We start from the raw sequence: 25956 nt of genomic DNA, 5'->3' as shown, positions 1-25956 counted from the left end.
TTCTTCTTTTGACGATCCTTATTGTTCAAGAATTTAATGCCCCTAACCCCTCTTTCAAGTATATCATAAGACAATTGCAATCCACAGTACTTTTGATTAAAAAAACGCAGGGACCTGAGCTATATGAGCAAACTTATTAGTCTCTGATTATTATATACAAAAATCTGTTTCTTCTATGTCGCAAGGTAGTGCAAAGGCGCAATCTTCATACAATTAGGGAAAGGGGAAAAGAATAAACTAAAGGGTTTTTTATGCATGAAAGGTGTGCGATAAGCTAAATATGTAGTCATGGTGAAGGCTGAAAGAAGATGAGACCGTAAAGGTTATGGGGCATATTGCAACCTAACAGAGCCCCCGGTCTACTGTTACTGATTTTGTAAGTGATAGAAGAACTTTCAGAACTCAGAGGTATTGATGTACACAGAAACTGATGGATTGAAATATGCAATTCATGAAGTCTATGCTATAGATGAAAAAGTTCCACAAGTTCAGAAGTTTCTGTATACTCAGGAAATCAACAACAGTACATTGACTGAGGTACCACAAACTACTCCACAACCCAAGAATTGTGAAAAAATTATCATACAATATATACAGTTGACCACGCTACTGAGCTGGGTGAGAAGCTAAGAGTCAATGCAACTATTTTAACTCGGCTGACATTCTCCTGCAACCCCTCACTTTTTGAGGAGTGCATCCTAAGACAAAGATCAAACCATTGTTGCAGAATCTGTAGATGTTCTGCAATTTATGTATGAAAGATAAATAAGAAATATTTATTTGCAATTTCAGCAACAGAAAACTGGACAGGTGATCATTTCATTGGTATCAGTTAATTGATCAGTTGTCTACAACCAGCCAATGTCAGACTCAGTGAACACAAAGCTGCATGCCCATCTTAAAATCTAATATGAGTACATGACTCTAAGGTATCACAAAGGAATGGACTCAAAAAGTTTCATTATCTTCTTGACCGATAAAAAGTAACATTTCTCAATTAATTTGAGTTAATCTCACAGGATCAGTACAAAAAAAGATTTTAAGATGACAGAGCTGCAGTAAATTTCTAGTCCAAAGCTAAGAAAGTCTAAAGTCCTCAATACCCAGGCATGTATTACTCATTCAGAGATTTACATCTGCAATCTTCTAGGATGATTCTTCACAGCGAGTGGCGAGAGCATTTGAAAGTATGTCAAATTCACCTAGGAGTAAATAAAACCACTAGCCTAAAACGTTCATCAGAAAATTCAAACAGAGGCCAACTACCTGCGCTTTCATACAGTTTATGATCAATCCTCTGCATAACTCTGACCCATATATATATATGCAAAATTAAAAGTATGTTACATGAAGATTTAACAAAATTTTACTTATACTCCAATAAATCTGTCATTGTCAACTAACCATGAAAGTTTTCAACCTCTAAAGGCGCTATATAGTCTCGTTTGTTTAAGAAATCTCCGGAAATCCATATCTAATCTCCAAAAATCAGACTTTGCACTCTTTAAGTAAATTGAGGGAATCCCAAGAGTGTATTCCCATCAGTCATCATTTTCTTTCCATTAAAAGTGTCTTAAAAGAACTTTTGTAAAAGCTATAAAATTTAACCAATGAATTAATTAATACATTAATAACCCATAATTTTCTAGTCCTTCTGAATTCTACAACTGAAAATCTAATAAAAGGAAGCTATTGATCTTCTCACATTACACCAGCAACCTCTCATCTACCACGTCCCCTTGTATAAATAAACCTCACTTCCATCTCTTTCCCTTCATCATTCACATAATCAACCTCACTAACATCCTCTTCCCTTCATCACTCTCACATAATCAATTTCATCGACCATCATGGGCATCCAAAACGGTGTTTTTGTGCTCCTAACCATAGTATTATTCCTGATGTCAAATGCTACAACATCAGCAAGAGACTTCCCTCTTGCTACTGATAACCCGAGAATTTCAGACCTTGCAACAAGATTACAAGTCAAGATTAGCGGTACTAATACTACTAATACTACTACTATTCCCGATTGTTGGGGTTCCTTGTCAGAGCTTAGAACTTGCTCAAATGAAATCATCGGCTTTTTCCTCAACGGATACACTGACATCGACACCCCATGCTGCCAAGCCATCGAAATCATAATCCAGCATTGTTGGCCTTCAATGATAGGTGTTCTTGGCTTTACAACTGAAGAAGGCAACTTGCTTGCTGCTTATTGCAGTAACCTTTCCTCTACACCACCTGGGACTAAAACTACTGCTGGCACTCATATTTAGTCTCCCACTTCTTTCTATAGTGGTTATCTTTCGGCTTAGAGCTTTCTTTTCAGTTAATCTACGCTACTTTGTTATGAATGTTTAAGTATGAGTTACACTAGCTATTAATAAAACTGTGACTGTCTGGTTTCTTCTTCTGATAATCCTTAATTTCAAGAACTTAACGCCCCCAATGCCTCTTTCAAGTACATCATATGACATTTGCAATCCCATAGTACGACTTCTGATAATAACCACAGGGACCTATGCTATTTTAGGCTTTGAGAAAAATAATCCTTATCGGATGATATGCATAAATCTGTTTAGTAAACTGAAAGCAAACATAAAATAAATAAAAATTATGCTAAGTGAACTCAGAAATGCAAAAGTGTCATCTTCATACAAAGTAATCTAATGGCAGAATGGTTTTGTTTATTATTGACAAAGTGTTTAATACAAAGTGCTTATAGGTTATAGACTAACTGAAATAAAATGAGATACTCCCTCTGTATTTATTTAAGGGATACACTTGTCTTTTCCGACCGTATTTATTTAAGAGATATACTTGCCATTTATAGTAACTTATCAACCCCACCATCTAATTAAATAATACATCTAATTTACCCTATTACCCACCATCCTATTAAGCAAAAAATTTCAGAAACCCACGCCACCTCCCACCCCCCAAAATGATACGGTCCTCACTTGTTTACTTATTAAAATATCTAGTCCAAACCCCACTTGTTCTATTATTTTATTTCATTCAACTATTCTTCTTAATACCCGTGTCCGGCCAAGTATATCTCTTAAATAAATACGAAGAGAGTAATAAAGGTTATGGGGGAATATTTGCGGCCAAGCGATACCACTCTGTCCAATGAAGGCAGTGTTTCGGAAGATCTTTGTAATAAAAGATGTTGCATGCTAAAAAGGGTTAATGTACAGAATCTGATAAATAGAAACATGCAACAATTCATGAAGTCTAAAATAAATATGGATGAAGAATTTCCGCAAGTTCAGAAGTTTCAGAATCCTCAATAGCCCACTCTAAAAGTACATCGAGTGAGGTACTAAAAACTACTCTACAGCACAATAATGTGAAGAACATGTCATACGGTGATATACGGTCTGACCATACTACTGAGTGAGAAGCTTAGAGTCGCATGCCACTATTTTAACTCGGCTGACATTCTCCTGCAACTCCTCGCTTTTAAACAGTGCATCCTGTAAGATGAAGGTCCACACATTGTCGCAGAATCTGTAGGTGTGTAGATGTCCCTGCAACATACGAATGAGAGATGGTAAGAAAATTTTGCTGGCAATTTCAGCAACAGAAATACAGACAGATGACCATTTTTTTATAGTGAACTGATCATTAATCTACAACCAACAAATGCTAGATTCAATAAACACAGAGCTGCATACCCCTCTTTAAATCTAATACAAGTATGAGTCTATGATCCTGAAGTACAAAAAAGGGACTCCAAAACCTTTGCATTATTTGCTTCATCCAAAGTAACCATTTTAGATACAGGATCAGTAAAAGGTCATTACTGCACTATTGATTTTGCTAGTGAATTCAGTTTATACCAATTATCCAAAATAACATGAAGATCAATCCGAGTATCATACAAAGCTGCAGTAAATGTCTAGACAACAGCTAAGAAAACCTATAGTGCTCTGTATCCAAGCTTATATTAATTATTCAGAGATCAAAAGACCTTCCCCAACAGAGCTAAGATCATTCTTCACAGCGAGAGCAATTGAAGATTTAAGTACCACGAACCCTTGGCCTCTAATATATATAGAAGTAAATTTAACCACTTACCAAAACATTACTCAGTAAACTCCGAAACATGGCCAACTACATGCTATTTCACATGTTTGCCTCTAATTCACATTGAAGTGAATTTAACCACTTACCTAAACATAACTCGGTTAACTCTGAAACAGGGCCAACTACCTACTATCTCACGTGTTTTCCTCTAATTCACATAGAAGTGAATTTAACCACTTACCTAAACATTACTCGGTTAACTCCGAAACAGGGACAACTACCTACTCTTCCATGTGGTTTATGATCAATCCTCCTCTGCATAACTAACTATCAAGACTTAACAATACTTTCTTCGTACTTAATCAACTGTTAACTAAGCAATAAAATTTTCCACAATTCTACCTTCAAAAGGAACTATGTAGTCTAAATGTTTAAGAATATCTTCAGAAATTGATATCTAATTTTAAAAATCAGGTTTTGCACTCCTACTGTGCGAGGAAGAGGGAATCCCAAGCATATCGGAGTAATTTTGAAGCATTGATACCTTTTTGAGAGATTTTGTTTTACCCCCCTCCGTTTCTGAAAGTTTTTTCCACTTGCTTTTTGCACAATTTTCAATTCAATGCATATTTGAATTTAAAGTACCTTTAAATACGTATCTTAAAAAACTATAAAGTTGATATAAACTACAAATCTAGACTAATCAAATAAAACCCCCCATGAATATGTTTTAAGTTGTATATTTATCAATACAATACTCTATATTGGATTCTATTTAGAATATTTACAAAGATTCTAAGTGAAAAGAACTTCAATAAATAGAGGGAGTACGGAGTACTACTTTCCGGTTTCCACCCTCACTTTTACAAAAGCTATTAATTTAACCAATACACGATTAGTATAATGAGAATATGGAAATACAATTTAGGGATAAATATGTACTCATGTTTGTTAAATGGGATAAACCAAAACAAACATTATCGAACTTTCGAATTTAAGAGAGCATTATCCTACAACTCTCCCCACTTCAAATATTTGAAATACAAGCATATTTCAGTGCATCTCTTAGGCATTACTTTCCTGCATTTCCAATTTAGTGTTCAGTTGGGGTTTACTTTCCTGCATTTTTGTTGTTATATAGTTTTGACATTCTTTCACTAATAGACTGAACACCACCAAATCTTCAAATCCACCATACAAAGTTCCAATCTCACTAAAAAATTGATAAATTAACCTGAAACAATGACCTCTTCCATTAACATTCAGTATTCAGCCAAGGTAGACACACTGAATATAACTAAACCAGTACAACTCATCCACTTCGGCTCCAAATATCCAATAATTCGCCACCCAAAACCATGCCAACTCAGCTATACTAGTTGTAATCGTCTCTAGCAATTACAATAATAACTAAACACAAAATCTAGTACACGGGACCACTCTTCTCTAAAAGTTCCATTTAAAGGCAATACTTCATTCTTGAATCATTCTCAATCACAAACTATTCTAATTTCCAACCAAGAGAAATGCTGAATCATTAGATCAAATTAAATACCTTGATTGTTACTTTGGTCCTCACTTGAGCCTCAAGCGCTTCGGTCATCGACTATATCACACACAAAACAAACACAATCAAACACCTATTTTTAAACCCCAAAAAAAGCTTTATTGCCCCGAAAACAATGTGACGAAATTACAACCTTATCAAACTGAACAAGAACTTGAATCGCAAACTCGGGACTGAGAGTACCACTCTGAACCATCTCATCCAACGTCTCCGTCAAACACATTCCAATTGTCGACCTCCGGTACAACTCGAATGTCGCCATTGATTACAAAGATCTGCATCAAATTCTTCAATTAATCAATTCCAATCACTAAAAATATCATCTAATTCAAAAAAAATCAACACTTTCAAGCAAATTATCACTCCAAATCATGCGAGGATGAGCTTGAAATATAATAGAACTACAGAAAAAAAAAATCAAAATATACCAAAAGAAGAAAAAAATCGGGAATTACATCCTGTAAATTCAAATATTTTCAAAAAAAATCGAAACTTTAGCTCAAAATATGAGAAAACTACGGAAAAGATCACAGAAATCAAATTATGTATTAAAATTAGAAATAATTCAGAGTTAAATTCATCTAATTCAACAAATATCAAGAATTTCAAACAAAATTTGAATTGGGATAGTAAGAATTCAAAACCGAAGAAGTAGAAAAGTACGATCGAGTATGGTTGCTTCGCTCTGAAGTTGTAAGCTTTATATTTGATGATGTTTGAAAGTGAGATGAATCTGTGTGGTACGAAAATTGGAGAAATTTGGGTGTTTTTATACCCTAGAATTTTCTGGATTTGGTGTTTATATAGCGCTGACCAACTTCATTTTAATTAGACGATAATACCCTTGATGGGTTTACTGTTTTGAAATAGCAATAGTTAACTGCTATACCCGGGTATAGCCAGCTCTGGCTGTACCCCCAAAAAAGGACGCGCTCATATTGTTTGTTCATTCTTGTCGACTGTTTGTTCTTTTTTATTGTACTGTTTGTTCATTCTTATTGTACTGTTTGTTCATTCTTGTTGTATTGTTTGTTCTTTCTTGTTGTACTGGTTGTTCTTTCATTTTGTTTTTTAAATTCATCATCAAATTTTCATAATTGTTGTATTTTTTGTTCTTTCTTCTGGAATTTTATGTTCTTTTTTATATTGTTTGTTCTTTCTTGTTTATTTGTTTGTTTATAATAATCATATGGTTAATTGTTCATAATTAAACTCTTCATTAATCTTTTATTCTTTCTTTTTGTATTGTTTGTTCTTTCTTGTTGTACTGTTTGTTCTTTCTTGTTGTTTTTTAAAATTCATCATCAAACTTATTGTTGTATTGTTTGTTCTTAATTTCATGTTGGCTTTAAAATTCATCATAAAATTGTTCATAATTGTTGTATTGTTTGTTCTTTTTTCTTGACTTTTATGTTCTTTTTTATATTGTTTGTTCTTTTTTGTTGAATTATTTGTTCTTTTTTTTTATTTGTTTGTTCATAATAATTATCTGCTTTATTGTTTGTTCTTTTTTTTTGTATTGTTTGTTCTTTCATGTTGGCTTTAAAATTCATCATAAAATTGTTCATAATTGTTGTATTGTTTGTTCTTTTTTCTGGAATTTTATGTTCTTTTTTTATATTGTTTGTTCTTTTTTGTTGAATTATTTATTCTTTCTTGTTTATTTGTTTGTTCACAATAAATATATGGTTAATGTTCATAATAAAATTGTTCACTTCATTGGTCTTTTATGTTTTTACAAGCGCCTATATTGTTTATTTCCAAATAAATAAATAAATGTTCATTCCAAAATAGTAAATGTTCATTCCAAATAAATAAATAAATGTTCATTTCCGAAATATTAAATGTTCATTTCCGAAATAGTAAATGTTCATTTTTGTAGTTTATTTCCAAATAAATAAATAAATGTTCATTTCCAAAATAGTAAATGTTCATTCCAAATAATAAATAAATGTTCATTTCCGAAATAGAAAATGTTCATTTTTGTACCAGTATTTGTTCTTTCTTGTTGTATTGTTTGTTCTTTCATGTTGGCTTTAAAATTCATCATAAAATTGTTCATAATTGTTGTATTGTTTGTTCTTTTTTCTGGAATTTTATGTTCTTTTTTTATATTGTTTGTTCTTTTTTGTTGAATTATTTATTCTTTCTTGTTTATTTGTTTGTTCACAATAAATATATGGTTAATGTTCATAATGAAATTGTTCACTTCATTGGTCTTTTATGTTTTTACAAGCGCCTATATTGTTTATTTCCAAATAAATAAATAAATGTTCATTTCCAAAATAGTAAATGTTCATTCCAAATAAATAAATAAATGTTCATTTTTGTAGTTTATTTCCAAATAAGTAAATAAATAAATGTTCATTTCCAAAATAGTAAATGTTCATTCCAAATAAATAAATAAATGTTCATTTCCGAAATAGTAAATGTTCATTTTTGTACCAGTATATTAATGTTCATTTTAAACAACACAAAACGACATCGTTTTGGATGGGGTACAACCAGCTTTGGCTGTACCCGGGTATAGCCAAAAATTTGCGTTGAAATAGTTCTTCTCTTGGATGGATTTGTAATGTGAGCCCATCTAAGAATAGATCTGGTTATTGGACAGGGTAGTCCAATGGATATAGGGTTAGGGTCAAGTTAATAGGGCTTTTATTGGTCAGAGCTCTTATTGGACAGAGCCTTTATTGGACAGGGTCATTATAGAGTCAAACTTATACTACAATTATTTTGAAAATTAAAATAGTAATGATACAAAAAATTACGTGTATAGCTTCGTATTCACTTGTACTTGCACATGGCTCTTTTGTTTTTCATTTTTCATTGCTCGTTTATTGACCCGCCCACTAATGACCCGCTATTGACCCGCGACCCGCTTTTGACCCGCCCATTATCGACCCGCTAAAAATGACCTTTCAATACCCGACCCTCTTTTGACCCGCCCCGACCCTAACCCGATCCGCCCGATAACCAGGTCTATCTAAGAAATAGCCCCATGTTTTGGGAGAAGTCTTGGCCTCAAGTGGCTTGTGTTCATGTGGAGTATAGACACAAGTGATTACCAATACAGAAAATTTAGTATCAATACATAATATTTTAGTACCAATGACATAAAATGACTTGTATTGGTACTTCTAAGCAATTTTGTGTTATTGGTTACTTGCACTGCTTTTCTTAAAAAGTCGTCCCGGATTACTTGCACCGTTTCTATAAATAGTGAACTTTTTATTAATATTATATCAACTACGCCCTTCACATGTTATTTTGTGGTCTCATGCACCTTATCCCTTACCCCCTTAAAAAAGTTGACGCATACCCCCTATCTATATTAAAAGAAATACTTCACTATCAACTACCATCTATTTAATAATAAGTCAATTATTTTGTATTAAACTATGTGCCGGTCAAACCGGTTATTGTACTAAATTTTCTGTATTGGTACTCAGTTGTGTCTATATGGACACAAGTCACTTGAGGTTTAGAAATTCTCATTTTTTGGATGGAGTAGTATGTTTTTTTTGCTTGTTTCCATTTTTTTCTAGGACAATCAATGGACTTTACAATATTATTGTGTAAAAAGACCGGTATATGATACGTGGACACTGTTTGGTTTGACATAAAATGCTTTAAGTGAAAAATGATATTCCATCGAAAATATTTTTTTTAAAAAGAAAATACAATTCCAAAGAAAAATACAATTCCTTTGTTTGGTTCCTTACAAAAAATTAATACAAGGAGAAAAGAGAAGATTGATGGTAAGAAGGAAGAGGGAGGTAAGAAAAAAAAGTGGAAAGTGGTTTCCCTTCCTTTCAAAAGGAAAAAGGGTTTTCCACCTTGAGTGAGTAATGTAAATTGTTTTTATCCATTTCCAAACCTAAAATGAGAAAAGGAAACATTTATTTTTCATTAAAATAGTTTACACCAAACCAAACGAAGTCTTTATGCACAAGGTCTTGAATATACGAATTCTCACAAAGAATTCTTATATGTGGTAAGTAGAGCTGTCAAAAACTGACCCGACCCGAAAACCCGACTTGAACCACCGAACCCGTAATCGACCATGATCCAAAATATTAGTAAAACAGGTAACCCAAACCCCGACATGTACCCGACCCAAAAAAATCGACAACTGATTTTAACTCGATGTTGTATGACCGGAACCCGACACCCGACCGAAAGATAACCGATAATCGAACAGACCCGACTAAATAATGATCTGAACCCGATACCCGACCCGACAATGACCTTAACCCGAGTTTTACCACATAACTTATTAATGACTCGACATGTGGAGTGAATATTTTACCCTTGAATATTTTGAGATGACTAAATCAGATATTGACTCGATCTCCCGGCTTGCATTTTAACCTACCCGAAAATTATCCAATCTGAACTTGACCTAAAACCCGAGATTAACTGCTACATGACCGATTCAAACCCGGCTATATAAGATCCAAACCCAAATTGATCCCGACTCGAACATGACTCGACCCAAACCCGACTTGTACCCGAAATGGAAAAAAAACTCCCGACATGACCCGACCGAAAACCAACCCGACCGAACTCGATCTACACCCGAGTGATAAAGTGACCCGACACAACCCGACAAGATCAATACCGGGCCCGGACCCGACTTGATGGAAAGCCCGGAGGAAACTATCAGCAGAATGGGAACCGAAATACCAATTGGAATGCCAATGGAGGCGGCTATAACAAGGGAGTTACCCAAGGGAAGCTGAATGTGATCACTAGGCAAGAAGCCGAAAACTCGTCTGACGTCATAGCTGGTACTTTTTCTATTAACTCCATTTTAGTGGTGAAGGAAATATGTCCTTCACCCAAGGTGCATTAAGTCTAATACCAAGGTTCAGATTAATTGCGAACAATTAGTTCAGTGAGATCAAGTGATCGGAACAGCTAGCTGGAGCAATGCTTCCGATCAGTGAGTTCTAATGGATATTAAACTCACAGCTTACTCTTGACTGAACCTACAAGGTCACACCAATGACACGTAACAGATCACCGGATTAAATGAATCGGAAATTCATTTAATAGCTTTTCGGGAATTAGTTGGAAAACGTATTATACGATACGACCTTGCATCGGAATCATATATCGTATCGCGAATATTCGTAAGCTAGGCGAAACGAATAAAGCGTATCGTACGACGGTGATTCGTCGTATACGAAACGATAAATAATATCGGAAAGATATTAATCGCGAATACGAAGGGCATCGGAGTAGCCGGCCCGTCGAGCCAAGCACGCAAGCGTGCAAGGCCCAACGAGCCAGCAAGCTCGCGAGCAAAGGCGAGAAGCCAGCCCACGTGTGGGCCCGAGCACGCAACAGCAGCGCAAGCAATGAGCAGCGACGAGCGAGCAGGCCCATGGCCCAGCTGCTCGACGCGCGCGCGCTGTTGGCTTCGGCCTACAGTGTGTGTTGCTGGGCGGAGGGTTGTGGTCCGTGTGCTCGTGTGTGTGTGGCCGGTCAAGGCTTATTAGTCTTGGCCGGTTACATCATTAATACAATAGGTTATTGTATATTCCACACAACACACAATTCCATACACACTCAAACCCTAGAGACTCAGAGAACCCTAATTCTCTCTGTGCCTCCAAAGTGAGTTCTTCCAAAAGTAAACTATCTTGATCAATTGTCTAAGCTACGATTATCAAGACGGATCTGATCGTGTCGGTGAACCAAGTAGAGGAGCGACAAGTGGAGTTCTAAGTTCGTGTTCGTTGACATATTATTGTGGAAAATACGCTTCAAACGTAAGTATGCTTAATCTGTGCTTTATACATGCTTCCTGACTTTGGGGATTGTTTCCGAACATGTTATTATGTTTAACTTTATTCCCCTACAGTGGTATCATGAGCCTTATGTATTCAAAGCATATTTTAGCATGTTTTATTTGTTTTTGCATCTGTCGAAATTTTGGAATTTTTTGTGAATTTTTCGGATTTATTATGAATTTTTGGATGAATTGCTTAATAAGGTCTGATTTCAAAAAGATTCGTTTTTTCAACTTTTCAAACCCTAATCTGATTGAAAACAATTTTCTAAGATCAACTCATGAGAACGAAATCGCAAAAAAAGGCCCCGGGTGTCGTGTTTTGGGCGTTTTTGTTAATTTTTTAATAAAAATTAAAAGTGTAGGAAAGTAATTCAATTAAAAGGTCGACCTAGACTACTCGGAATTGCTACGGGTACGTGTGCAAGGCTGCGGGTGCGGGCTTTGCTCGTGTGCCTCGTAGGCCACACAGTGCTACGATGGGCTGGGCGCAAGCCTAGCCCGAGCAAGCACATGAACATTTTTTTTATTTGTTGGGCTTGACATATTTGCATTAATTTGGGCTAACGGGATATTTAATTTAATATTTTATTTACTTGGGCCGGGCCGCGAATTTTAATTTAATATTTAATAATTAATTATCCGGAATAATTATTGGTTTGAGTGGGAGCCACTAAATGAAATTAAAATGAAATAATTAATTTTAATTATTTTCGTAGGTCGCATTATTTTAATTAAATTCAATTTTAATTAGAATAAAGTCTAAGGATTAATAATTTGGAAATTGAATACTCTTTTAGGACGCGTTTTATGTGAACGTGAATTTTAATTAATTCACGTAAATACTTGCATAATTATATGAGCCATTCGTTTTAGCATACGAATGGGTGAATGCATAGAATGTATATTTAATGTAATGCAGGTACTCCAAGTGACTAGTATGGCTATTTAGGATAGTTAAATACGGTATGCGAACCGTTCTATCTTTGAATATAAAGTTTTAAATATGGTCTGCGTAACCATGGAAATTTTGATGTAATTTTATTATTTTCAAGTATTTCTAAGTTTAGAACTTTAAGTTAGCATTTGAACGAAGATTCAAGACGATGCCAAGCTAACAAGGTGGTGATGAAGATTGGATGCTTCAAGACAAGATGTTTTGGGCCATACTAGTTCACCAAATATTTATGCATTTTGATATATATATATATATATATTATGCTTGAATGTATGTATGTATGTTTTGCATGAATAGGTTGTTTCATATGACTCGATTAGATTAAGTTCACTAAATAATCGAACCAACATAGAAACAACTAGGTCCAAAGTAATATTGAGTTTAAAAAAATTGCCTTCCAAATCAAGCACTTACATAAATCTAAGTATCTAAGGTAGTAGGTTTACGCCAAAGCGAGGTGCTATTTTAGTTGACTTAGGTGGTAAGGCGTCCCAAAGGAGCACGTTGATTGTGGTTTCAACTCAAACAGCAATGGCATTATGTTGTGGCAATTGGATAAATTATGGTATTAATTTATTAACCAAGAGTAATTTGGAGATTACTAGCAATAGGTTTTGCTTACCTAGAATCTTAAATTACTTAAGACATGCCAAAGCTGCTTAAGGATTTAGGACTTTTAGGGTCTTGGAATCGTTTCATTCTTTTTGGACCATGTTTTGCTTTTTGCATGAATGAAATGTTTAATAACTTTAATGATTGCATGTTAGCTTTTCTTTCAAAGTTATTAAAGTTTATGAATGGTTATTTATTGCAAATTCTTTAAGATTGTAGTAATCTAATGGCCGCAATCAAAACAACACTCAAAGTAACCGAAATTCTGGATGTAAAATTGAACCTATCAAACTTTCTTAATTGGGAGAGGAAGCTTCGGCAAGTCCTCATGTGGAACAACATTGAATATGTAGTTGACCATCCCATCCCCAGCTATTACTCAAAGGATATGACTCCAGAAAATCACTGTGCGTGGGCGAACCACATGTCGCTAGTGATGGATCTTATTCTTGGCTCTATCCCCAAGGATTGGAGTGCAAGGTTCGTTGCATACGAGCCATGGGCACTCCTAAGGCATCTTAGGGATATATTGTTAGGTTATGATACATATGACATTTACATAAATCATGCGGAAACAACCATTAACCCAGGAAACATATTATTTACACATAATCATTTAGCATAGTTTAGATGCATACTCTTTGTTGCGTGCCTTCCCTAGCTGCGCCCGAACCGAACAAGAACAAGTCTTTTAGGACTCCAAGTGTCGTCCCTCCGTAGAAAGTCCACAGCACGTCCGGATTCGCCTTAAGATTGACCAACTAGAATCGCCCTTAAGGTACTCAGAAAATTCGGCACTTTTGGGGCAAGATGGGTGTTTGAATTTTCTCTCAAAAACTCACTTTTGAATACTTTGAAACTTGTGTATAAATTATGACCCCTAGGCCTTTATTTATAGAGTTATGGAAAAGGAATCGTAATCCTAGTAGGATGCGAATTAATTGGAATTAGAATTCTACATGAATTCTACTTAATCAATTTATCCAATAGGAATAGACATTTAATCATACACTGACTCTTGCAGATTCAGGAATCTCGCATGAGCTCAAACTCACACACACACGGCAGCCACAAGGGCTGCCCACGCATGCGAGCAGCAGCCCACGCAGCGCGGCCCACGCATGCGCGGCCTTGTGCGCGCTGGGCTGTGGCGTGCGTGCTTGCTGGGCGATGGCCTGGCTTCGTGCTGGGCCTTCGTCCGGCAGGCCTCGTCCGATGCTAATTCGTACGATACGCTTCCGATTAAATTTCCATTTCCGGAATCTATTTCCGATACGAACAATATTTAATATTTCCGATTCCGGAATTAATTTCCGTTTCGAACAAATATTTAATATTTCCGTTTCCGGAATTATTTTCCGATTCCGGTAATATTTCCGATTCTGACAATATTTCCGTTTCCGGTAATATTTCCGATTCTGGTAATATTTCCATTTTCCAATAATATTTTCCGATACGTACCATGTTTCCGTTTCCGGCAACATCTACGACTTGGATAATATTCATATTTCCGATACGATCCATATTTCCGTTTCCGGCAATATCATCGTTTCCGGAGTATTCATTTCTTGCCTGTGACGATCTTAGCTCCCACTGAAACCAAGATCCGTCGGTTCCGAATATTCATAGATGGAGTATTTAATGCCATTAAATACTTGATCCGTTTACGTACTATTTGTGTGACCCTACGGGTTCAGTCAAGAGTAAGCTGTGGATTAATATCATTAATTCCACTTGAACTGAAGCGGCCTCTAGCTAGGCATTCAGATCACTTGATCTCACTGAATTATTAACTTGTTAATTAATACTGAACCGCATTTATTAGACTTAACATAGAATGCATACTTGGACCAAGGGCATTATTTCCTTCAGTCTCCCACTTGTCCTTAGGGACAAGTGTGCATTTCCTAATTCCTTTGTCGCTCGATGCTTGCTCTTGAACATAAGGTAAGAGTTGTCATCCTTATTATGTCCAGAGGTGTTCCTCGGTTTCAGAGTTCAACTGATCAAATAAACAGATAATCATAGCCTATGATTCATCCGAGCACGGCCATGCATTTCACAGTTTCTAGCTCTCCGAGTGGCCTTGTACAACTTTTAAGCATCTCATCCCGATTTATGGGAGGACAATCCCAATCTTGCGATCTTGAGATTAGACTTCGTTTGATAGGTGATTACCTGAGCGTTGCCTTTATAGCCTCCTTTTACGGTGCGACGGTTGGTCAACGTCAAAGCAACCAGTTCTCAAACAAGTAATCTCAAATCACTCAGGTATTGAGGATTTAGTGTCTAATAATTTAATGAAATTTACTTATGACAGACTTTCATCTCTTACAGTAAAGTTTCATAGGTCTTGTCCGATACTAGTCTTCCCAAAGTAAGTATCTATGCAAATGATTATGACATTGCCATGTCCACATAGTTCAAGAAACAGAACTACTAGTCATCTTGCATTCTAATCGTCTAACGTTTTCTATGCGTCCAATTTTATAGAAAACTCCGACTAGGGACCATTTTCAACCTTTGACATTCAAGTTCACTTGATAGACATTTCTTAGTCACAGGACTGGTCCTGACAGTCTATCTTGAATATATCGTCAAGTTGAAGGGACTCATCATTTAATAAACCACAAATTAAATGGAAAAATGAATTCCTTTCATTTATTGTGAATGATTAACCAATAATGTTTTACAAAGATTTAAACTCTAAAACTTTAAAACATTAAACAGAGACATCAAAGCCATTCTCCAATATGCTTGATTCCCATAGCTGCAGTGTGCGAGTTGTGCTTCGCTTGCGGCAGAGGTTTAGTTAATGGATCTGATATGTTGTCATCAGTTCCAATTTTGCTTATCTCGACTTCTTTTCTTTCAACGAACTCTCGTAGAAGGTGAAATCTACGAAGTACATGCTTGACTCTCTGGTGGTGTCTAGGCTCTTTTGCCTGTGCAATAGCTCCGTTATTATCACAATACAGGGCTATTGGTCCTTTAATGGAGGGGACTACACCAAGTTCTCCTATGAACTTCCTTAGCCATATAGCTTCCTTTGCTGCTTCATGTGCAGCAATGTACTCCGCTTCAGTTGTAGAATCCGCAATGGTGCTTTGCTTAGCACTTTTCCAGCTTACTGCTCCTCCGTTGAGGCAGAAGACAAACCCAGACTGTGATCTGAAATCATCTTTGTCGGTTTGGAAACTTGCGTCCGTATAGCCTTTAACAATTAATTCATCATCTCCACCATAGACCAGGAAGTCATCTTTGTGCCTTTTCAGGTACTTCAGAATATTCTTGGCAGCAGTCCAATGCGCCTCTCCTGGGTCTGACTGGTATCTGCTCGTAGCACTGAGTGCGTACGCAACATCCGGGCGTGTACATATCATAGCATACATTATTGAACCAATCAATGATGCATATGGAATCCCATTCATTCGTCTACGCTCATCAAGTGTTTTTGGGCACTGAGTCTTGCTTAGAGTCATTCCATGAGACATGGGTAGGTAGCCTCGCTTGGAGTCCGCCATCTTGAATCTATCAAGCACCTTATTGATATAAGTGCTTTGACTAAGTCCAATCATCTTTTTAGATCTATCTCTGTAAATCTTGATGCCCAATATGTACTGTGCTTCTCCTAGATCCTTCATCGAAAAACATTTCCCAAGCCAAATCTTGACAGAGTTCAACATAGGAATGTCATTTCCGATAAGCAATATGTCGTCGACATATAATACTAGGAAAGCAATTTTGCTCCCACTGACCTTCTTGTATACACAAGATTCGTCCGCGTTCTTGATGAAACCAAAGTCACTGACTGCTTCATCAAAACGTATATTCCAGCTCCTGGATGCCTGCTTCAATCCGTAGATTGACTTCTTTAGCTTGCATACCTTTTTAGCATTCTTTGGATCCTCAAAACCTTCAGGCTGTGTCATAAACACAGTTTCTGTTAAAACGCCGTTTAAGAAAGCAGTTTTGACATCCATCTGCCATATTTCGTAATCGTAATATGCAGCGATTGCTAACATTATTCGAATAGACTTTAGCATTGCAACTGGTGAAAAGGTTTCATCGTAATCCACACCGTGGACTTGCCTGTAACCTTTCGCAACCAATCTAGCTTTGAAAACTTCAAGTTTCCCATCCTTGTCCTTTTTCAGTTTGAAAACCCATTTGCTTCCAATGGCTTGGTAGCCATCTGGCAAATCGACCAAATCCCATACTTGGTTTTCAGACATGGAGTCTAATTCAGATTGCATGGCTTCTTGCCATTGCTTGGAGCTAGGGCTCGTCATAGCTTGCTTGTAAGTCGCAGGTTCATCACTTTCAAGTAATAGAACGTCATAGCTCTCGTTCGTCAAAATACCTAAGTACCTTTCCGGTTGAGATCTATATCTTTGCGATCTACGCGGGGTAACATTTCTAGATTGACCATGATTCTCACCAGATTCTTCTAAAGATCTCTGAGTTTCATCCTGAATGTCATCTTGAGCATTCTCTAGAGTTTGTTGTTCGACTCGAATTTCTTCGAGGTCTACTTTTCTCCCACTTGTCATTTTGGAAATGTGATCTTTCTCCAAAAAGACACCATCTCGAGCAACAAACACTTTGTTCTCAGATGTATTGTAGAAGTAATACCCCTTTGTTTCCTTTGGATAGCCCACAAGGATACATTTGTCAGATTTTGGATGAAGTTTGTCTGAAATTAATCGTTTGACGTATACTTCACATCCCCAAATCTTAAGAAAAGACACATTTGGAGGCTTTCCAAACCATAATTCGTATGGAGTCTTTTCGACAGCTTTAGACGGAGCTCTATTTATAGTGAGTGCAGCTGTATTTAGTGCATGTCCCCAAAATTCTAATGGAAGTTCGGCCTGACCCATCATTGACCTGACCATGTCTAGCAAGGTTCTGTTCCTCCGTTCTGACACACCGTTCCATTGTGGTGTTCCAGGAGGAGTCAATTCTGATAGAATTCCACATTCTTTCAGATGGTCATCAAATTCATAGCTCAGATATTCACCGCCTCTATCAGACCGCAGTGCCTTGATCTTCTTGCCTAATTGATTCTCTACTTCACTCTGAAATTCCTTGAATTTGTCAAAGGATTCAGACTTATGCTTCATTAGGTAGACATAACCATACCTACTGAAGTCATCAGTGAAAGTGATAAAGTAGCTGAAACCACCTCTAGCATTTGTACTCATTGGTCCACATACATCTGTATGGATTAAACCCAATAGTTCATTTGCTCTTTCTCCAACTTTAGAGAAAGGTTGCTTTGTCATTTTGCCAAGTAAACATGATTCGCATTTACCATAATCCTCTAAGTCAAATGGTTCTAGAATTCCTTCCCTTTGAAGTCTTTCTAAGCGTTTCAAGTTTATATGGCCTAATCGACAATGCCACAGATAGGTGAGATCTGAATCATCCTTTTTGGCCTTTTTGGTATTTATGTTATATACTTGTTTGTCGTGATCTAATAAATAAAGTCCATTGACTAATCTAGCAGATCCATAAAACATCTCTTTAAAATAAAACGAACAACTATTGTCTTTTATTATAAAGGAAAATCCCTTAGCATCTAAGCAAGAAACTGAAATGATGTTTTTAGTAAGACTTGGAACATGGAAACATTCTTCCAGTTCCAAAACTAGCCCGGAGGGCAACGACAAATAGTAAGTTCCTACGGCTAATGCAGCAATCCGTGCTCCATTTCCCACTCGTAGGTCGACTTCTCCCTTGCTTAACTTTCTACTTCTTCTTAGTCCCTGTGGATTGGAACATAAGTGTGAGCCACAACCTGTATCTAATACCCAAGAAGTTGAATTAGCAAGTATACAGTCTATAACGAAAATACCTGAAGATGGAACGACTGTTCCGTTCTTCTGATCTTCCTTTAGCTTTGGACATTCTCTTTTGTAATGGCCTATTCCATCACAATAAAGACAGCTTGATGTGGACTTGTCCTGCTTTGATTTAGCATTGCCCTTGGACTTTCCACCTTTCTTGAATGGTCTCTTTCTAGCCTTGAGTAAATCTTTGGCTTCACAGTCCAGTACTATTTCAGCCTTTCTGACAAGGTGAATAAATTCTGCAACTGTTTCTTCTCTTGGTTCACTTAGGTATTGTTGCTTGAAGCGACCAAACCCACTGTGTAGTGAATTGAGCAAGACAGAGACTGCCATCCTTTCGCTTATTGGTGTTCCTAGTAGACTTAGGCGATCAAAATATGAACACATAAGATCCACATGGAACCTCAGTGGGACGCCTACCCTCTGTTTAGTGCGAAGGAGCTGAACATGTGTTTCTTGGACCTCCATCCTATAACACCTGTTGGGAGAACTAACCTTTAGACCAGACATTGATTCAATCAACTCATGGACGTTCAGGTCCCTGTCCTCCGTACTTCCACGACAGATATCCCTCAGATTTTTGATGAGCGTAAAAGGTTCATAGGCTACAAACCTTTTAGCCCAATCATCAGGGATATTGTTCAGCATGAGACTCATAACCTTTTTGAGATCCGCATCCCAGGCGTAAAATCTCTCAGGGGTCATGTCTCTGGCATAGTAGCTTGGCATGGGATGTGATAGTACATACTCAAGTCCATTGAGTTTGACTATTTCAACTAGCTTAGCTTCCCATTCAAGAAAATTTGTCAGGTTCAGCTTGACCATAAGCTCAGAACCCATGATGATGTTTTGATTGTTGTTTGCCATATTAAAAACTACAATTGAAAAGAATAAACAAATAAATAACCATTCACAGTTTCTCTTAATAAACTTAAATTCTAGCATACATGCATAATTCAATGTTTATTAAGCATTTTATTCAAGTTATGTGTTCCGGCAGGTGTGAATAAAATGATTCCAAGATCCTAAAATCATTGAAGAACTAAGCACAGTTTGTCGACTTAATCCTAGAACATCTTAGGTAAGCAAAAGCCTTTTGCTAATAGTCTAGAAACTATTCTTGGTTGATAGGTACGTCTAAGAACTTATTAGGTAAACCTATCGAATTTGCCACGACATAAAAGGACTCCTTACTTATATCGTTGAGTTTCACCAAAACTAACGTGTACTCACAATTATTTGTGTACCTTGCCCCTTTAGGACCAATAAGTAACACCTCGCTGAGCGAAAACTATTACTAGATTGATGTAAAGGATATCCAAGCAAGTGTATATTTTGGCATGGCACCTTTTAACTCAATTTTTAAGTTTGGAACTTAAGGCTCTTACTATGTTGGTTAGATTTTAAGTGAACTAAAATCCTTAATCATGCAACATAATCAAGCTTTTGATCTCATGCATTTTAAGACATATTTAAAGCAATAAATAACTTAAAACATGCATAAGATATTTGTGATCTAGTATGGCCCGACTTCATCTTGAAGCTTTGACTTCAAAGTCCGTCTTGAAAATCTCCGTGGGAGGCACCATTTTCTTCAAATAGGATAAGTTATAACTAATTACAACTATTTGATGGTACGCAGACCATATTTGAATTGAAAAACAACTTTGGTACTTTAGACCAATTACATTCAAATTAATGGTACGCAGACCATATTTTCTATCCTATTTGGGCCATACTAGTCACTTCATAACCTGCAAAACAGTACATATACAATATATACCATTCACCCATTCATTATCATGAATGGCCCACATAGCTGGTTAGTTAAACACATTATGCATCACGTAAACATTTGCAGCAATTAATCAAGGGCACCAATAATCTACCAATTATTCAGTCCTTATTAATTCTAATCGAGTTGTTTTAACCTTAAGGATTTGTAGACCTAATCAAGAGTTTATGACTAAAAAGCACTCCCACTCAAACCAATAAATTCATATGCTTTACTAATTTTAAACATAAAATTGTATTTCTAGTCTAACCGGAAACATACAAATTTAATTAAAATTTAAAGCTCATATAAATTTATAATTGAATCCAAAGAATTTAATTTAATTTCAGTTGCATTTAAATTAATTCATGATTTTAATTTTAGTAAAATAATTAGAATAAATTCCATTTATTATAATTATAATATTCAAAGTTAAAATCCAAGAAATTAATTCAAATTATTAATTTTAAAATTAATTAAAATTACGTGAACTGAAATTTTCAAATTAAACATTCAAAAACGATCTAATCGAAACGCAAACACCCTACGCGTTGCACGCCCATGGGCCGTACGCACACAGCCATTGCTGGCCATGTGCGCGCAGCCCATGCGCTCGTCGCATAGCTGCTGCTTTCCTATCCGCAAGCCTCCGCACAGCGCCCACCGCACGCGAGTTATCGCTCGCAGCGCGCGCGCGTTACCGCGCTCGCTGGTGCGCGAGATCGCTCGCTGGTGCGCGCGAGCCATCGCTCGCTGGGGCGCTGCATCGCTCGCTGGTGCGCGCGAGCCATCGCTCGCTGGTGCGCGCGAGCCATCGCTCGCTGGCGCGCGAGATCGCTCGCTGCGCGCGCGCGAGCCATCGCTCGCTGGTGCGCGACATCGCTCGCTGGGCGGGCGACGTCGCGCGCTGTGCGCGCGAGTGATGCTGTGCGCAGCGCTCGTGGCACGCGAGCTTGCGCTCGCTGCGCACGAGGTTGCGCGCTGTTGTGCGAGGCAGCGCGCGTTGTGGCGCAGCTCGCTTGCTGCCCACACGCGACTGCCTTGGCTCGCCCCTCGCCCATGCCCATCCGTTCATTGCTCGTGGCACACGACACAAGGCAGGGCTGCTGCCTTGTGTTCGTGCACTATGCCCTTGCTCATTGCATTCGTGCCGCACGGGCGACGAGCTCCCTTGCTCGTCGTCGCATGCCCGCATTATACAACACCCCTTAAGGGTAACACGAAGCGTCCATTGCTTCGTGCGTGCAAGTTATTTGAACGAATCGCATAAAAATTTAAAATTTATATTTAAAATTAATGACAAATTAATAAATATTATTAATTTCATAATTTTAGGGCGAAAAAATCGAAAATTTATTATCCAATTGATTTCCGATTGATATGGATTCAAGTCTAGGTCATAAAAATTTAAAATTTATCGTAAATTTACAATTTTTATGGTGGTTTTTAATCATAGGTTTCTAATTAAATTACAATTAATTATGAAAATCAAATTAATTCTAAATTATTCTAATTTTCAACAAATTAATCATAATTACAAATTAGATTGCATAATTAACAAGACTAGGCATTCAAACTTGTTAAACATATGCAGTAGGTCAATCAAAAATTCAAGATTTATCAACAAGAATCGCAAATATTTAATTTAACATCTTAAATTTACGAAATTTTGCATCCGAAAAACTAAAACCTTCGAAAAGTCATAGTTAGGCTTCGAATTTGAGAATTCTGGGTTCGGCAGAAAAATACTATTTTTGTCAAAATTTTAGAATGCCTTTTACATGCGGAATTGACACAAAAATCACTCAATTCGGATGAGTAATGAAGAAACTGCCGAAAAACTGCGTACATATAATTAAATAAACGCAATTTGCAATTAATTAACAATTACGAAAATTAATCACCCCTTTTAATTCTTGCAAATTTGTAATATTTAACCATGTTCATGCAATTTAGATTATGAAAATAATAAGGGGCTCGTGATACCACTGTTAGGTTATGATACATATGACATTTACATAAATCATGCGGAAACAACCATTAACCCAGGAAACATATTATTTACACATAATCATTTAGCATAGTTTAGATGCATACTCTTTGTTGCGTGCCTTCCCTAGCTGCGCCCGAACCGAACAAGAACAAGTCTTTTAGGACTCCAAGTGTCGTCCCTCCGTAGAAAGTCCACAGCACGTCCGGATTCGCCTTAAGATTGACCAACTAGAATCGCCCTTAAGGTACTCAGAAAATTCGGCACTTTTGGGGCAAGATGGGTGTTTGAATTTTCTCTCAAAAACTCACTTTTGAATACTTTGAAACTTGTGTATAAATTATGACCCCTAGGCCTTTATTTATAGAGTTATGGAAAAGGAATCGTAATCCTAGTAGGATGCGAATTAATTGGAATTAGAATTCTACATGAATTCTACTTAATCAATTTATCCAATAGGAATAGACATTTAATCATACACTGACTCTTGCAGATTCAGGAATCTCGCATGAGCTCAAACTCACACACACACGGCAGCCACAAGGGCTGCCCACGCATGCGAGCAGCAGCCCACGCAGCGCGGCCCACGCATGCGCGGCCTTGTGCGCGCTGGGCTGTGGCGTGCGTGCTTGCTGGGCGATGGCCTGGCTTCGTGCTGGGCCTTCGTCCGGCAGGCCTCGTCCGATGCTGATTCGTACGATACGCTTCCGATTAAATTTCCATTTCCGGAATCTATTTCCGATACGAACAATATTTAATATTTCCGATTCCGGAATTAATTTCCGTTTCGAACAAATATTTAATATTTCCGTTTCCGGAATTATTTTCCGATTCCGGTAATATTTCCGATTCTGACAATATTTCCGTTTCCGGTAATATTTCCGATTCTGGTAATATTTCCATTTTCCAATAATATTTTCCGATACGTACCATGTTTCCGTTTCCGGCAACATCTACGACTTGGATAATATTCATATTTCCGATACGATCCATATTTCCGTTTCCGGCAATATCATCGTTTCCGGAGTATTCATTTCTTGCCTGTGACGATCTTAGCTCCCACTGAAACCAAGATCCGTCGGTTCCGAATATTCATAGATGGAGTATTTAATGCCATTAAATACTTGATCCGTTTACGTACTATTTGTGTGACCCTACGGGTTCAGTCAAGAGTAAGCTGTGGATTAATATCATTAATTCCACTTGAACTGAAGCGGCCTCTAGCTAGGCATTCAGATCACTTGATCTCACTGAATTATTAACTTGTTAATTAATACTGAACCGCATTTATTAGACTTAACATAGAATGCATACTTGGACCAAGGGCATTATTTCCTTCATATATGTCGTGGTAGATTCCAACATTGTGGTCAACATGTCGACCAAAATATTTTTGAATTGGTAAATTCATTTGAGGATCTAAAGCTTAATGCTCCATTGGGTTGTTGCTTAGACGTCGAAAGACAAAAAGCAAGGGAAAGAGTCATTGATCTTGAAATGACAGAGCGGACGCCAATCAGAACTCATACAAAGAAAATGGTTGGGCTTCTCAACCGGCTTGAGTTACTTGGTGATCCATTCCCAGATTCTGCAGCTGCGGGAATACTTTTGAATTCTCTTCACCCTAGTTATAAGAAATTCAAACTACTCTATTTCTCCAAGAAAAGGGAGAATACTCTTAGTGAGCTAATTTACTGGCTTCATCACTATGAATTGGACTTTGTAAGTGAGTAGCAAGCATCGCTAAAAGTAAAGAGTAAGAAAATCAAGAAAAAGGTTTCGGGGTGATAGGTTATGATACATATGACAAAACATAAATCATGCGGAAAAACCATAAAGCCAGGAAAGCATATTATTTACACATAATCATTTAGCATAGATTAGGTGCATACACTTTGTTGCGTGCCCTCCCTAGCTGCGCCCGAACCGAACAAGAACAAGTCTTCAGGTGTAACACCCCGACCTCTAATTACATTATTAAAGCATAATTAGCAGCGGAATTAACCTAATTGGGCGGGGCATTACCTGCCGTAACTCCCTCTTGGGAATTACAAGGCAACAATGATATTCTAAGCCATTAAAACTCCAAATTAACATAATAATCCTTTATATTACCAAAGTAAAAGTATATAACTTACTAAAAATATTTAATTAACTATTTAAAACTTAAAACATAAACTAGGTGGAAATTATTAAAGTGAAATCCTCGCCACTACTCGTTCCCATCGTTCCCAGCGGTACCTAAAACAGAAAACAAAATAACGGTGAGCCGAAGACTCAGTAACGAACTATTCTAGCAACGTAAATTCATTTCAATTCATTTTATTTAATAACACAGGGAGAATAGAATAATGTAAAACATTTTATAAAGTCCTTTATTTAATTCATTCATAACTTTAGGGTGCACATGCTAGCCGTGGCAAGTATGACATGGTGGAACGTCTTCCACGATGGACCGCTGTCCATAAAACATGGGGCCTTGGCCCGAAAACATGAGAGCCTTGGCTCAATGGGCGGATGCCCCATGGGTACATGCATGACCGAGAATCGTAACCTGTGAACATATACTGCCAAACGGACTAGGAATTTCACTTTCATTTATCATGTTTCGTTTAATTTTACATTTTAGCCTTTTTACTTCAGTAGAAGTAACATAATTCCTTTAGATCATGAGATCATGATAAAACATCATTTAGATCCTGGGATCAATAAAATATCATTTCTTTCCTAGCATCATAGAGACATCATTTCATTCATGGTTTCTTATAAAGATCATTTTATAAGAATTTCAATCAATCATATTATAATAAATAATCCAATCAAATCACATTTCATTTCCCGCAATTCATAAAACATGTCAAAGCATTCAATTCATAAATAAATCATAACATTGTAATTTCATAAACGCATTTATAAGGGAATTGCGGGTACTAGCAATAGCCGTTACCTCACTTATGCGATTTGCTAAGGGTTTTATTTTCCTTGGTTCGTTCGTCCTGAGCTCCGAGTCCAATTTCTTTCAAAAATATTAAATCATTGAATTAGTACTAAATCGATAAATAATTTAAAATCAACATTTTATAAAATCTTAAATTTATAACTAACGAATTTGTAAATAACGAATTTTTAGTAAAAATATAATTTCATAATTTAAATATCAATAATCGAAATAATTATTTATATTTTATAAATCGGTTTTTGTGAAAATATTATTTAAATTCTATTTTGTTAAGTAGTAATTAGAAAAAAATTGATATTTAATAATTAAACCTGAAAATAATAACGATTTTATTAGTAAATAATTTTATTATAAAAATTTATTAAAACATGAAAACTAAATAAATTAGAAAATCTGAAATTAACAA

The 25956-nt window shown here is 36.7% G+C and overlaps 2 protein-coding genes across 3 annotated transcripts; one reads left to right on the top strand and one right to left on the bottom strand.

The window, feature by feature from the left end:
• Window positions 1-1775: 1775 nt before the first annotated feature.
• On the top strand, window positions 1776-2370 carry LOC110777845 (egg cell-secreted protein 1.4-like). Its single transcript, XM_021982432.2, has one exon. The coding sequence runs from the start codon at window positions 1851-1853 to the stop codon at window positions 2277-2279; it is 429 nt and encodes a 142-aa protein (XP_021838124.2). The 5' UTR covers window positions 1776-1850; the 3' UTR covers window positions 2280-2370.
• Window positions 2371-3210: 840 nt separating this feature from the next.
• Window positions 3211-6423, bottom strand: LOC110777843 (transcription initiation factor IIA subunit 2). Of its 2 annotated transcripts, none has more exons than XM_021982431.2 (4): window positions 6266-6423; window positions 5736-5877; window positions 5591-5641; window positions 3211-3536 (listed from the first exon to the last, which is right to left on the bottom strand). In XM_021982431.2, exons 2-4 carry the CDS (start codon window positions 5862-5864, stop codon window positions 3396-3398), a joined length of 321 nt encoding a protein of 106 aa, XP_021838123.1. In that variant the 5' UTR covers window positions 5865-5877; window positions 6266-6423; the 3' UTR covers window positions 3211-3395. The 2 variants fall into 2 exon arrangements, with proteins under 2 accessions (XP_021838123.1, XP_056689418.1); XM_056833440.1 differs by having other exon boundaries at window positions 6247-6369.
• Between the last annotated feature and the right edge of the window lie 19533 nt (window positions 6424-25956).

Source organism: Spinacia oleracea, chromosome 6 (genome assembly GCF_020520425.1).
Source record: "Spinacia oleracea cultivar Varoflay chromosome 6, BTI_SOV_V1, whole genome shotgun sequence".
Classification (NCBI taxonomy): domain Eukaryota; kingdom Viridiplantae; phylum Streptophyta; class Magnoliopsida; order Caryophyllales; family Amaranthaceae; genus Spinacia; species Spinacia oleracea.
The sequence above is the reverse complement of the archived record's forward strand: the minus strand, read 5'-3'. Positions and strand labels throughout refer to the sequence as shown.